Raw genomic sequence first — 13,878 nt, 5'->3', positions numbered from 1 at the left:
ACACAATATTGACACTTTGGACAAGTTCACTTAAAGTGTACTCACTTTTGTTGCCAGCTATTTTGACAATAATGCCTGTATGTTGAGTAATTTTTAGGGGACAGTATCTATACTACTATACAAGCTGCACATTGACTGCTCTAAAATATATCCAAGTTTTATTTCTATAGTATTGTCACTTGAGAAGATATACTAAAGTGGTTGCTGAAATGTGAGGGGTGTACTCACTTTTGTGAGATACTGTACATACTCAGTAAGTCAATAAAATGGTTACATATGACATTAATAGTTAAGGCTATGGGTGAATTATCAGTTTATGACAAATGAATTATGGCTTAACCTTTGATTTCCTGTTGATACATAAGAATAAGAGACTTGAGAGCTCAAGTCCCTGGGTCACTGGTTCCTTTAGATATGCACACATGTGAAATGAGATGTGACAGAACTGTTACAGGAACTCGGATGTGGCTTTAGCCTCAGAGGAGTGGGATGATAAATCAAATATGACATGTTGTGGGTTTTTTTTTAGAGAGAGAGAGAGAAAACCATTATCTTCTATACTGTATTTCAAATCAGCATATTAGAATGATTTCTAAAGGATCGTGTGACACTTAAGACTGGAGTAACAGCTGATGAAAATTCATCTTTGCATCACAGGAATAAATCATATTTTAAAGTATATTAAATAAAAACTATTATTTTATATTATAACATTTTGCAATATTACTGTTTTCTTCTGTAAATTGATCATATAAATGCAGCATTGATGAGCATAAGATACTTTAAAAAACATTACAAGTTTTACTGATCCCACATATTTGAGCAGTAGTGTATATTATATAGTGCTATATACAGTAGTGTTTTTTGCCAGTTTTTCACAGAGAACCACCGAACATCATCCATTGCAGTGTATTGAAATGTTCAACTGCTTCTGTATTTCCAATTTGATTCATCAATTTATTTATTTGGGTCTTGGGTGAGCCACAACAGCTGCATGTAAACATTTCCTCATATGATTTATTGACCTTGTATCATATTATCAAATGCATGAACTATTTCTGTCACATTAATTTACTCTATCAAAACTATTGCGCAACTTGTCATCTCACAATGTCATACACTTCTAACCCTTCTACACTTCAAAAACATAATTAAAAAAAAGCTTTTTTTTTTACCTTGCTATATCAGTTTCAAAATCATTCTGACAACCAGAGTTGGGTAGTAACTGATTATAATCTGGATTATGTAATAAGATTCCAAAAATCAAGTACTTGTAAATGTAATTAGATTAATTACATTTTAAAATACTTGTGATCAGACTACAGTTACTTTTTATGGATTACTGTATAATTACATATTATTTACACAATGATTCATAATTTATTTTCCCCCCAATTTCTCATTTTCATAGTTTAAATGTTCCTTTCTAAAATAGCTGACTTTTTTTAATGTGATTTTTATTTAAATTTTCTATTAATTTTATTATTGTTGTTAAATCTCTATCTCAAAATTTTTACAGGACAATGTTGTGAAACAGTAAGGTCTGACTATCTTTGCTTGATATGATAACACTGATAGAAAAATGTGCTGTTAAATGAAGTCAGTGAACACAGTGTTACGGAAGAGGACTGACACAGCGGGTAAGTAAAAACACAGATGTTTATTTTTGGCACAGCAAGTGAAATGGTGAAATCCAGGAATGCATAGGTGAGTATAACAGTCAATAATCAAAGTTCGTGGAATAGAATGGAAAGTAATCTTTATCCTTTGGTGTTTGCAGGAACGACAGTCATCACAGGTGGAAGCACACACCTCAATACTTGGAATCGTAGCGATCTCGGAGGAACAGGAGACACGGAGAATGGATGATGAGGAAACAGGAACACACACAGGAGGTAAGTAGCTCAGGTAAGTAATCCAGGTAGGTATAACATCCAGAGAGTCCTCAGCACGAATGAACAAGGTCGGACAGTGAGTGTGTGTGAAGTGTGTGCTTAAATACTGACGGTAACGAGTGCTTGATGGGTGACAGGTGCACTCTAAAAAGTGCTGGGTTAAAAAATAACCCAACCATAACCCAGCTGCTGGGTAACTATGGGACAGAACACGCGTTGGGTTGTTTTGACCCAAGTGCTGGGTTAAACCATTTGACCCAAAATGCTGGGTTGTTTATTTGACCCAACCTGTGTTGCTGGGTTAAACACTACCTAAATATTGGGTTATTTGTTGTCTAATTGCCTTGCTACCTTTATATTTACCAATAATAATATATAAATCACAGAAGAATGTAAAATTATTATTGTTTTTCTGTAATACAGATACACAACACAAAAAAATGCAACTGTAAATGTCAATTTAATGAGTTTTCATATTTCTTTTTAATACAGTTTTCAAATAGGTGCAGCTGTCACACATTTTGTCCTACCCTTACAGACACAAATAACGGTTTTAGTAGATCATTTTCTTTTAAACACAAAACTGTAAACAAGGCACAATATATTCCTATTCTTTATGTCAACATTGCAGCAGCAGAACACTCAAAAATGAATTATTACCACATTAGAATCATTCCAAACATCGTGCCATTAAAACTAAGCCAAACAAAGAGTCCACCAGACAATACTTACAATTTAAAACAGGTTACAAGTGGCCAAAAAAAAAACTGTTGCTCTCAAAAACTTCACACATGAAGACTTATGTCCATCAATATGATATACTGCAAGCTGGAGAAATTCCCAGGCAACAAGTCCGCTTCAATGGCATGGCCTGGAATAATGGCGAAGGTCTAGAAATGTTGTTGTCTCATCCCGAGGCTCAATTCCACCATGTTGGTCCCCACCTGTTAATTATACGGCATTTAGTCTTGCAACATAACTAACATTTTAAGTTAAGTGTATTTTATGAACATAAACACAGAGGCATGAAATAAATGCTCATTTTACGTCTCAACTCTTCATTCAGTTGTGGTCAAAATTATTAGAACACTAGTATTTTCACCAGCTAAATAAGGTTTTAAGTCAGTGATTTCTATCTTTTGCTGTAGTGTGTCAGTAGGAAATATCGGTTTACATTTCCATTCATTTTGCCATTAATCCAGTGACATTTTTGTTTGCACAACAGCCAGTGCTCCACACAGGATCTGTTCTCATCATCATCCAGAAGAACTGTGACAGCGTCTCCAAGATGCTCCAAGAGACCTACCTGCAAAGCTACAGTACTGTTAAAAGTTTTAAGCACTTGTCTAAAAATGTCATAAAATTATGCTGTCAAAAATAATGTCATAAATAAAAGTTCTTTATCAATTAACCTTGATTAACTAAATTAAATCAACATTTGGTTTGACCATCCTTTTGCGTTTAAAGCAGCTTTTGCCCTACACTAGGTGCACTTGCACATAGTTTTTCAGGTAGCTTTGCAGGTAGGTCTCTTGAAGCATCTTGGAGACATTGTCACAGTTCTTCAGGATTTAGTCTGTCTCAGTTTGATCTGTTTCTTCATGTGATTCCAGACAGACTGGATGATGATGAGATCAGATCTCTGTGTGGAGGATTGGCTGTTGTGCAAACAAAAACCTCACTGGATTATCACAATTAAAGGCAAAATGAATGTTTGGAAATGTAAACTGATATTTCCTACTGACACACTACAGCAAAAGATAACAAACACTGACTTAAAATCATTTTTTAGCTGGTGAAAATACTACTGTTATAATAATTTTGGCCACCACTGTGTTTATATATATATATATATATATATATATATACACCCTTATTAGAGCAGAAAACGTAAAACAAAACTTACAGGTTGTACGTCAATGAATGGCCTCCGGGATTCCGTGGTTGTGGGTCTGAAGACCTTTTATCCAGAGTGGGCAGGACTTTGAAAGCACTTTCCCCTTTAGCATCTAAACCATAGGAATAATATGCAAACTGTGAAACATATTTTATAATCAAAACAACAAACTGAAACACTTTCATGTGAAGGTTTCTTCATTCCTTTAGATAATGCAAATTAATTCCCACCCTCATTCAACTACTGCAGGTTAAGTTTAGGTATGGGGTCAGATTCAGGGATGTAGAATATGCTCATGCAGAATAAGGCATCAGTATGTGCTTCAGAAGTACTAATTAACAGCCAATATACAAGCTAATAAGCAACTAGTTAAGTGTTACTGTACCACTGTATTTACCAGTTGATACGTGTCAAATACAGTTGCATATTGTTTTTATAGATTGACATATTATAAGAAAAAGCTTACCTTAAGTCATGTCACCCAGCTCTGAATGCACCTCGCTGAGCACTGGCAAGAATTAGGTCTGCAACTGTAGCCCAGTCCTCTGGATATAGCTTCCTAAAGTCTTGTGAAATCTGATAATATCTGAAAAACAAATGTGGTTCAATAAGTTTAAGGTTTATACTGGTCTCCTAGTTTGTAATGCAACACAGGCATTCACTAAAATAGAGGAAGAGTAAGGGGCCGTTCACATGCCGCGCCTAAAAATGTGTGAAAACGCAAGGCGCGTCGCTTTCTCATTCTTTCCAAAACGCTCTGCAGCTTGCTCTCCCATGGCGTCTGCCGTTGCTAAGCAACCATGTCCCGCGCCTGGAAAAAATGAGCTTCCATTATGAGCGTATATTGGCATCTACATTTGAAATAACGAACTTGAGCGCGCAAAAGACGCGACATGTGAACGGCCACATACACCATGAGAGATTCAGTCTAACTTTACATACTGTAGCTAAGACAACATTACATTTAAGTAATAAACAATAGTACATACCAGTCATATTGTGGTTTAACATTATTAAAGTAAGGGACATAGCGTTTTAGCTAATGCAGATACCTCATGGAAAAAAGCGCGAAAATGCTCAACATAAAACATATGGATCTATCGTTGGATTCGGCACGTCGCAGACATTTACTTGAAAAAATATGCCCTTAAAAGCAGGCACGTGCACACATAGACATCAAAGGGGGCTTGAGCACCTGCCCTTTTCATTCCTGGAGAGAAAGTGCCCTTTTTTCTGGGGTGCTTTTTTTTTTTTTTTTTTTTTTTGAAAAATAATATATATTCCTGTTTGCGCACAGCTTCCCTGACAAACAAATATATTTATTAAAGAATAGTATATCTAAATATCAGGTCAGGAGTTCTGAAGCCAGAGCATGCGCAGTAGAGGTTCGTTTGGAGCCAGAGCATGCGCAGTAGTGTCGTGAGGCGGAGCCGCAGTGTCAAAAGTCCCGCCCAAACTCCTGCAGACCCAATCGCACGATCACAATCATGACACCACACCCCGTTTTTATAGCTTCAAATAACTACTTAAAAGCGAACTTATTAGAAAAACGAACACCTGAGCACGAATCAGCATTATAAGAGCTACCTCACACGATGGAAATCATCTTTGGAAAAAAATTATTTGAAATGTAATTCGATTAATTAGTTTGGCTCACGTTCCATTATATTACATGGAGAGGGCGGGGTTTATGACCTATACTGTTGCCAGCCACCGGGGGGCGATCGAAAACTTTTGGCTTTACTTTTCAGGACACCTACGGCACACCTGGGTACATTAATCAATAAAACTGAGTAGAAATAAGTTATTTTGGTTATTCTAATCTAAATATATACTTGAAACTAGTAGCATAGAAAATGTTTTCAAAACATGCACATTGTGGAATGGTTTCCTTTGCTGCTCTATAAACCCAGTGAATACTAAGGAGACCATGGTTTCTGAACTGATTATTTTGTAGACATCTTTTGAAAATTAAACAATTGCATGAGTTTGAGGAAGATAAAATTAACTTTTTAAATTATTTTTTTTAAAGGAAGTCAGTGTTGCGTTAATATATATACTTTTTTGTAAAAAAAAAAAAAAAAACTAATTATGAGAAGTGCCCTTTCACTTGAGCCCCTGCCCCTCAAAATGTCTGTGCACGTCCCTGCTTAAAATATCAATTTTCCTAAGAGAAAGAGTACAACTGGACGCAGAAGCAGGTGTGGGATGGGGATACCATCAAAATGGGACAGAAGAAATAGAGCCAGTAGATCAAAGTAAGGTTGCATTTCTCGATAACAATAGAGTATTTTCACAAAGTGTCAACAATTAGCCATATTGGCGACACTGAATGTAAACAATGCCACTGAGCTGAACAAAACTTTTATATTTTGCTGATTATTGCTGCTGAAAATGATAAATTATTGTCATGTTTTGGGCTGTACTAATCAAAAAACATTTGAAGTACTTTAAACTGCCAAATGTTTTTACAAAACAAGGAGAAGAGTGCAAAAAACTGTCTGAGGATCAAAAGGCGTATGTGGTTGGCCAAACTGAACCAGGATTTCCAAGACAAGAATCTTGACAACATTCATGTTTGATCTTATTATTTCAGGTCAGGTAGGTGAAATATCTTAAGTATTTTAATTAATACTGTTTGGATGTATCTTTACCACTTATTAACTTTAGTTTGTCAAAATATTGTGCCCTTTTGAGTTATTCTCTGTGTGATTTAGCAGCTTTCACACATTTTTTCCATGGTTTAGACAGAATAAATTAGCAGAACAACATATTCAGTAGTATATTAATCGGGCAATCAATGCTGTATTGTTTACATCTGAGTTATTTCTGTTATGGCGCGCATCCGGGTAACTGACCAAACCGTGAGGTAAGTGATTTTTTCTCAGAAATGCGCAATTTTGAGTTTTTTTTTTTTTCTCAGAATTTTGATAGATACATTTGTAATTGCGAGTGTAAAGTCAGAATTGCGAGACAAACTTTCAATTCTGAAATGAAATATCCCAATTCTGACTTTATACGTTGCAATTGTGAGATTATCTCTGAATTGAGAGTTTGTCTTGCATTTTTTGTGACATTTTTGTGACTTTATAACTCATAATTACGAATTTATATCACAATTCCGAGGAAAAAATCTGAATTGAGTTTATATCATGCAATTCTGACTTTATATTTCGCAATTGTGAGTTTATATCTCCGAATTGAGAGTTTCGCAATTCTGACTTTATAACCCACAATTACGAATTTATATCACGCAATTCTGAGAAAAAAACTGAATTGAGTGTTTATATCACGCAATTCTGACTTTATGACTCTCAATTGCAAGTTTATATCTCACAATTGTGAGAAAAAAGTCATAATTGTGAGTTCATATCTCAAAAATGAGAGTGTGTCTGACTTTATAACTCAAAATTACAAGTTTATATCATGCATTTTTGAGAGAAAAAAAAACAATTGTAAGTGAATTGTTTATATCTCAGAATTGAGTTTGTCTCGCAATTCTGACCTTAATACTTGCAATTACGAGTCTATGTATCACAGTTTCAAGAAAAAAAGTCATAACTGTGAGTCTCAGAATTGAGACTTTGTCTTGCTATTCTGACTTTATAACTCACAATTAGGAATTTATATCACGATTTTTTTCTTATATCAATTCTAAGAAAAAAAATCTGAATTAAGAGTTTATATTAAGCAATTCTGACTTTATATCTCACAATTCTAAGAAAATAAATCATAATTGTGAGTTTATATCTCCGAATTGAGAGTTTGTCTCACAATTCTGACTGTATAACTCACAAGTTTATATCACACAATTCTGAGCAAAAAAATCTGAATTGCGAGTTTATATCATGCAATTCTGACTTCATAAATCACAAAGTTTCTATTACAATTCTAAGAAAAAAAGTTATAATTGTGAGTTTATATCAGAATTGCTAGTTTATATCACAATTCTGAGAAAAAAGTCATAATTGTGAGTTCATATCTCAGAAATGAGAGTGTGTCTGACTTTATAACTCACAATTACTTGTTTATATCATGCATCTTTGAGAAAAAAACTCAGAATTGTGAGTTTATATCTCAGAATTGAGTTTGTCTTGCATTTCTGACTATAACAATTATGAGAAAAAAAAGTCATAATTGCGAGTTTATATCTCAGAATTGAGAGTTTGTCTCGCAATTCTGACTTTGTGACTCGCAATTCTGAGTTTATATTATGCAATTCTTAAAAAAAATTCTGAATTGTGAGTTTATATCTCAGAATTGAGAGTTTGTCTCACAATTCTGACTTTGTGACTCGCAATTGCGAGTTTCTATCAGAATTTTGAGGGAAAATAGTCATAATTGTGAGTTTATATCTCAGAATTGAGTTTGTTTTACAATTCTGACTTTATAACTCACAATTCTGAGTTTATATCACAATTCTAAGAAAAAAATTCTGAATTCTGAGTTTATATCTTAAAATTTTGTTTTTTTGCAATTCTGACTTTATAACTCAAAATTACGAGTTTACATCACAATTTTGAGGGGAAAAAAGTCATAATTGTGAGTTTATATCTCAGAATTGAGTTTGTTTTACAATTCTGACTTTATAACAAACAATTCTGAGAAAAAAAGTCGAAAAAAGAGTTAAGTTTTTTCTCACAATTCTGACTTTATAACTCGCAATTACGAGTTAATATCATGCAATTCTGAGAAAAAAGTGAGAATTGCAAATTTATATTCTGACTTTATCACTCGCAATTGCGAATTTATATCTCACAATTCTAAGGAAAAAGGTCAGAATTGTGAGAAAAAAGTCAGAACTGTAATAAAACATCACAATTACCTTTTAACTACATACAGTTCCTTTAACATTGGAGCAGTTTTGAATGATACCTCACATAAGAACTTGTTAACATGCTTCAAAGGTCCTCTTTATATGTTAAATAAAACTTTATTTGATTGTGTCCTTGTTGCACGTTACATGTACATGTAATAACAGTAAATTATCCATAATAGCATGCAATAAATCAAACCCCAATCCTAACCCTATAGTAAATACATGTTGTTGATTAATATTAGTCAGTACTTAAATGTAACAAGAACACCGTAATAAAGAGTATAAGCATATGTTGCATTGTTGTTGTTTTGAGCCCGAACGATTTTTTTACACATTTTTAAAAGACAAATCTAATTCATAAACACCATCTCAACAGAACAAGGAATTCTAAATCTTTATTCAGAACAAACATGCTGACTCTGACTTTATATTATCATTAATTCAGAAGACATTACACTATTTTATACTTAAATTAAATTGTGCTCTCTTCCAGACACACAGATGTGTTTTACATGGATTTATTAGTCACTGGAGACGATTTAAACCAGACCTGTGTGTGTGTGTGTGTGTGTGTGTGTGTGTGTGTGTGTGTGTGTGTGTGTGTGTGTGTGTGTGTGTGAAGTGACTGTAGTTACAGGCTCTGCCAAAGCCAAACCAAAATAGTGTAAAGCAGCTGCTGCGAGAGGAGTCAAATGTGAGACTTTCAAAGCAACAGCGCCATGTGGCTTCATTTGATCACCTGTGTAAGTGTTATAGATGACAGGAAGGTCACTGATTGTTTGGGCGGAGAGAAAGGGGGGTTTTGTGAGACTGTGAGAACTTAAATGCGAATGCATGTGGGATTGTAAGCAGATAAACTAAAGCTTTTAGCAGCAAAAATCACAAGGCCTCCAATTGTTTTGAAGCGAAAAATACACCTCTGTCTCTCTCCGTCAACTGGTTCCATCTGAAGGTTCCTCTGAAATAATGGCACTTTAATTGCATCCTGTCAAACCGCAAACAATGGCTTCTTTTCATTACTATAAAAATACAAAAACAAAGAAGAGAGTTGGTCTATCTAAAGAGTCATTTTCTCAGGGATATCAATATAAAATAATAGAAATCTGAAAGGCCTTATGTTAGGAGGGGGGAGGGGAGCTAGAGATACTTGCACTTTAAACCGAGGACACAGCGTCATATTTCACCTCTCCTAATATTTCCTCATAAAAGCCTTCTCTCCACACTCAAGCCGAAGTCTCAGGCTGAAATAAATAGCTCTTGCATCCCTCTACCATACCAGCTCTCTTTTATTTCAGCCTTGCACGTGAGCTTGTAGCCTTCGTGACCTTCCCTGCCGTGGTTTACCTTGACTGGGTGCCATTTTGTTATTTTTTCTTGTAAAATATTTACAGTGAATTATTATATACTGTATTTATTGCCTTCTTCAAATTTCATATCACTAATCAAACGTTTAAAATAGAGCTTTTTTCACACTTCCTTGATGTGTCCTTAATATATTGAAATCAGTGTTGCCAAGTCTTGGAATGCTTTTACACAGGTTGTTTTTTAGTCTGCAAGTTTAAACGGAGGGGAAAAACCACGAAAAAAATGCAATCGGACTGGTTTTGGAGACCTGGCAACCCTGTATAAAATCAAATCCACGCTCAAACTAAACTATAAGCCAACACCAATACATTTGACACCAAATGTATTGCGGTTTTATTTATGAGTCACATATTCACAGTGGCACGATGTCTATAAGAGAAATTGCATTGAGAATAGCATAAGCTGTGTGTTGTGTGAGCACTGGACTTCTATTCCAGCTATTTATGAATCAGTGTAATATATATAGATAATTGATGCATTATAAATCATTAGGATCATTTGAACAATTTCTAAATCTGTTCGGTATACGCTACCCAACCACCTGGTGTGAAAACAGATTTTAATGAACTTGTCAGTGGTTTTCCAGGAACATTGCGCCAACTGCTGGCATGTTGAGCGAACAGCTCATAAGAAAGATAACAGCGCCCTCTGCTGAGCAAACGTTGCATTTTACAAGGATCCACCAATCTATTTAGGTCAAAGCAGAAAACGGCAAAATTACTATCAAAATAAAAGTATCTGCAATATTTATTATTTTCATGTTGAGATTCTGTTGTTCAAAAATCAAAACTTATATGCAACTGCACACTTAAGTAAAGAGATTGTTGTTGCATATTGTTTACGATGCAAGTAATTTTGTTAGAAAGAGAGCAAGCTGAACAAGAATAGATAAATGAACAGTAATGGCTGAAATTCATTAAAAACAAAAACAAAAAACAAAGACTTTCATTAAGGTATTTATATTTTTTAATCAGATAACTTTACCTTATTTAAACACAATAATATACTATATATTATGTTACCAGTGCTCATTTTCTCATTAATAATAATACTGATTTAATATCTACAAACTATGTTACAGTAGAGATTTCTCATAAAATATGAGCACTAAGAAGCTTTGCGTAATGTTCAGGTCGATATCTTTGAAGGTAAACATCCATTTTCCCCTTTACTTTCTTCTCACAGCTTAAACCTGTGGAGACAGACAACAAAAATACAATATTAATAAAATATATATCATAAGGTGATAATGAGTGACATTTTTTTTAACTTGAAATAAATGTTAGCTGAAATAAAAATGTAAAATTTTATTTTAGCTAGTTGCTATGAGGAAAATCTAGTTTTATATTTATGTTATATTTATTTGATGTACTAAAATAACTAAAAATTAATTTAAAGTATATACACACTCACATAAAACCTAACAAAATTACTAAAACTTAAATATAAAATTACGGAAATTTTAAATATAAAAACAACATTAAAACGTAGATTTCAAAAAACAATATTAAAAACCACACTACAAGTCAAAAGTTTTTGAACAGTATGATTTTTAATGCTTTCAAAGAAGTCCCTTCTGCTCCAGCATGAAGCATGATTTGAAGTACAGCGAAACAGTAAATTTTTTTAAATATTTTTACAATTTAAAATAACTGCTTTTTTATTTGAATATATTTGAAAATATAATTTATTCCTGTGATTTCAAAGCTGAATTTTTAGCATCATTACTCCAGTCACATGATCCTTCAGAAATCATTGTAATATTCTGATTTGCTGCTCAAAAATTTATTATTATTATTATTTTGAAAAATATTCAGGTTTCTTGGATGAATAGAAAGTTTAGAAGAACAACATTTATCTGAAATAGAAATCTTTTGTAACATTGTAAATGTCTTTATCATCACTTTTAATTAACAATTTAAAGCATCCTTGCTAAATAAAAGTATACATTTCTATATTTTTTTCCCAAAAAATGGTATAGTGTATAATGTAGCAAAAGATTTTTATTTCAGACAAATGCTAATCTTTAGATCTTTCTATTCATCAAAAAAATCCTGAAAAAATGTACTCAACTGTTTTAAATATTGATAATAATAGTAATAAAAAAATTCTTGAAGAGCAAATCAGCATATTAGAGTGATTTCTGAAGGATCATGTGACACTGAAGACTCGAGTAATTATGCTGAAAATGTAGATTTGATCACAAAAATAAATAACATTTTAAAATATATTCAAACAGAAAGCAGTTATTTAAAATAGTAAAAATATTTCACAATATAACTGCTTTTGCTGTATTTTGGATCAAATACATGCAGGCAAGGTGAGCAGAAGAGATTTAAAAAAACATTAAAAATCTTTCTGTTCAAAACCTATTCAAACTATTAATAAAAACTACAATAGAATCTCAATCACACTAGAACAACACTAATGTGGCAGAAAATCCACTCTGTACTGTATATATATGACTGCCTCACCCAGTTCTTCAGCAATACTTGTAATCCTCTGCAGAGCTGCATTCATGTCACCTCCTTCAGGCACCAGAACCTCAATCTCTCCCACACAATATCCGAAATCAGCCTGGTCTAGATCCACCCGCACTGCACCGGTCTCTCTCTCTAGCATGTACGAGCAGCGCTCGGTCTTAAACTCGGCAAAACAGACGAGATTGAGGTCATTCAGCCACTTTGTGTCATCTGTTGAACAGATCTCTGTGTCCTCATTTTCTGCAACTTTGTCAATTTGTACCTTTTGTGAGGAATTTGATTCACTCCCTTCAGCAGTGTGTTCCTTGATAATCCTGCCAACTTCTGATTGAATCAGAGGGAAGCTGGTTATCTCTCTGTATCGTGTACAAAGGGTCTCAGTGTCATTGTCAGGTGTAGTTCCTGAAACTGCAGGGCATTTCAATTCCCACAATCCCTCTCGGCATCTCAGCCAGAAATCTTTTAGCGTTAGGATGAAATCTGGGGAGTCAAAGTACTGGTCTCGAAACTGCCGCTGACCAATGCATTTAGCTGTAGAGACATGAAAATAAAAGAAAAAAACATAACATTACAACAAGTATAAATTATTTAAAGTTCATTTGGATAATGAGGAGACCTTGACACACCTCCAATATCCTGTAGTTTCCCCATAACTTCTGCATCACAAACGAATTTTCTCTCAACCTCTACAGTCATTTTGTTCTATGAGACCAAAATAAAATAAATATAAAAATCCAAACGAGAAAGATATATATCATTTATATTAATTAAAGTCTGCAGTAATTTACAACATGTACCCCCGGTTTCACAGACAAGGCTTAAGCCTAATCCTAGACTAAAATGTAAATCTGAGCTGTTTCAACTGAAAAAAAAAAACTTGCACTGACTGATCTTAAAATATATCAGTGCCTTTGTTTTGTCTTAGGATGCACATCGGTAATGTTTTTTTTCTTAACAAGTTTATAAATAATTTCTTAAATGTCCTAATTGAACTATGGCCTAATCCTGGTTTAGTCTAAACCCTGTCTGAGAAACCGGGCCGTAATGTTTAAGTGCCAAATCAAATTATATAAGATGTGTCTCAAAACCAAGTGAGCTGCCTAGTAAGACCGTAGTTTTCCGTTTTCGACACTGACTAAAAATGCCGTCTAGGTAGGCAGCTTATAATGTTTTCAGACACAGCCAACAGCAAATATTGCCCGGACTAACAGGTTAATAAATTCTTAGCTCAGACAAGTGGTAATTAAACTGTAACTACTACTGCGGTTAAAATCCGGTTGAGACAGTCATTTCGACACAATGTAAACAAAGTAGAAAACAAAAAACAAGGAAGCTTACTGATCAATCAGTAGTGTAATGAGGACAGACGCGACATGCGGGGTCCTGTGGAGCTTTTCCGTTCAGGCATATTTACGGACA

General features: G+C 34.0%; 1 protein-coding gene across 4 annotated transcripts; it reads right to left on the bottom strand.

Moving 5' to 3' along the window:
- Nucleotides 1-10,278: 10,278 nt before the first annotated feature.
- Nucleotides 10,279-13,857, bottom strand: thtpa (thiamine triphosphatase). Of its 4 annotated transcripts, none has more exons than XM_073831185.1 (5): nucleotides 13,798-13,857; nucleotides 13,086-13,161; nucleotides 12,722-12,990; nucleotides 12,451-12,622; nucleotides 10,279-11,168 (listed from the first exon to the last, which is right to left on the bottom strand). In XM_073831185.1, the coding sequence occupies exons 2-5, from the start codon at nucleotides 13,153-13,155 to the stop codon at nucleotides 11,068-11,070; spliced, it is 612 nt and encodes a 203-aa protein (XP_073687286.1). In that variant the 5' UTR covers nucleotides 13,156-13,161; nucleotides 13,798-13,857; the 3' UTR covers nucleotides 10,279-11,067. The 4 variants fall into 4 exon arrangements, with proteins under 4 accessions (XP_073687286.1, XP_073687287.1, XP_073687288.1 ...); XM_073831186.1 differs by having other exon boundaries at nucleotides 12,451-12,616; XM_073831184.1 differs by having other exon boundaries at nucleotides 10,289-11,168; nucleotides 12,451-12,990.
- Between the last annotated feature and the right edge of the window lie 21 nt (nucleotides 13,858-13,878).

This window comes from Garra rufa, chromosome 24 (genome assembly GCF_049309525.1).
Source record: "Garra rufa chromosome 24, GarRuf1.0, whole genome shotgun sequence".
Classification (NCBI taxonomy): Eukaryota; Metazoa; Chordata; class Actinopteri; order Cypriniformes; family Cyprinidae; genus Garra; species Garra rufa.
This window is presented reverse-complemented; position numbering and strand designations above follow the sequence as displayed.

Coding starts and splice junctions, on each gene's coding strand:
- thtpa (XM_073831184.1), bottom strand. CDS start 13,155: ATGACTGTAGAGGTTGAGAGAAAATTCGTTTGTGATGCAGAAGTTATG. Junction 12,991..13,085: donor GAAACTACAGGATATTGGAG/GTGTGTCAAGGT, acceptor ATGTCTCTACAG/CTAAATGCATTGGTCAGCGG. Junction 11,169..12,450: donor AAGTATTGCTGAAGAACTGG/GTGAGGCAGTCA, acceptor CTGTCTCCACAG/GTTTAAGCTGTGAGAAGAAA.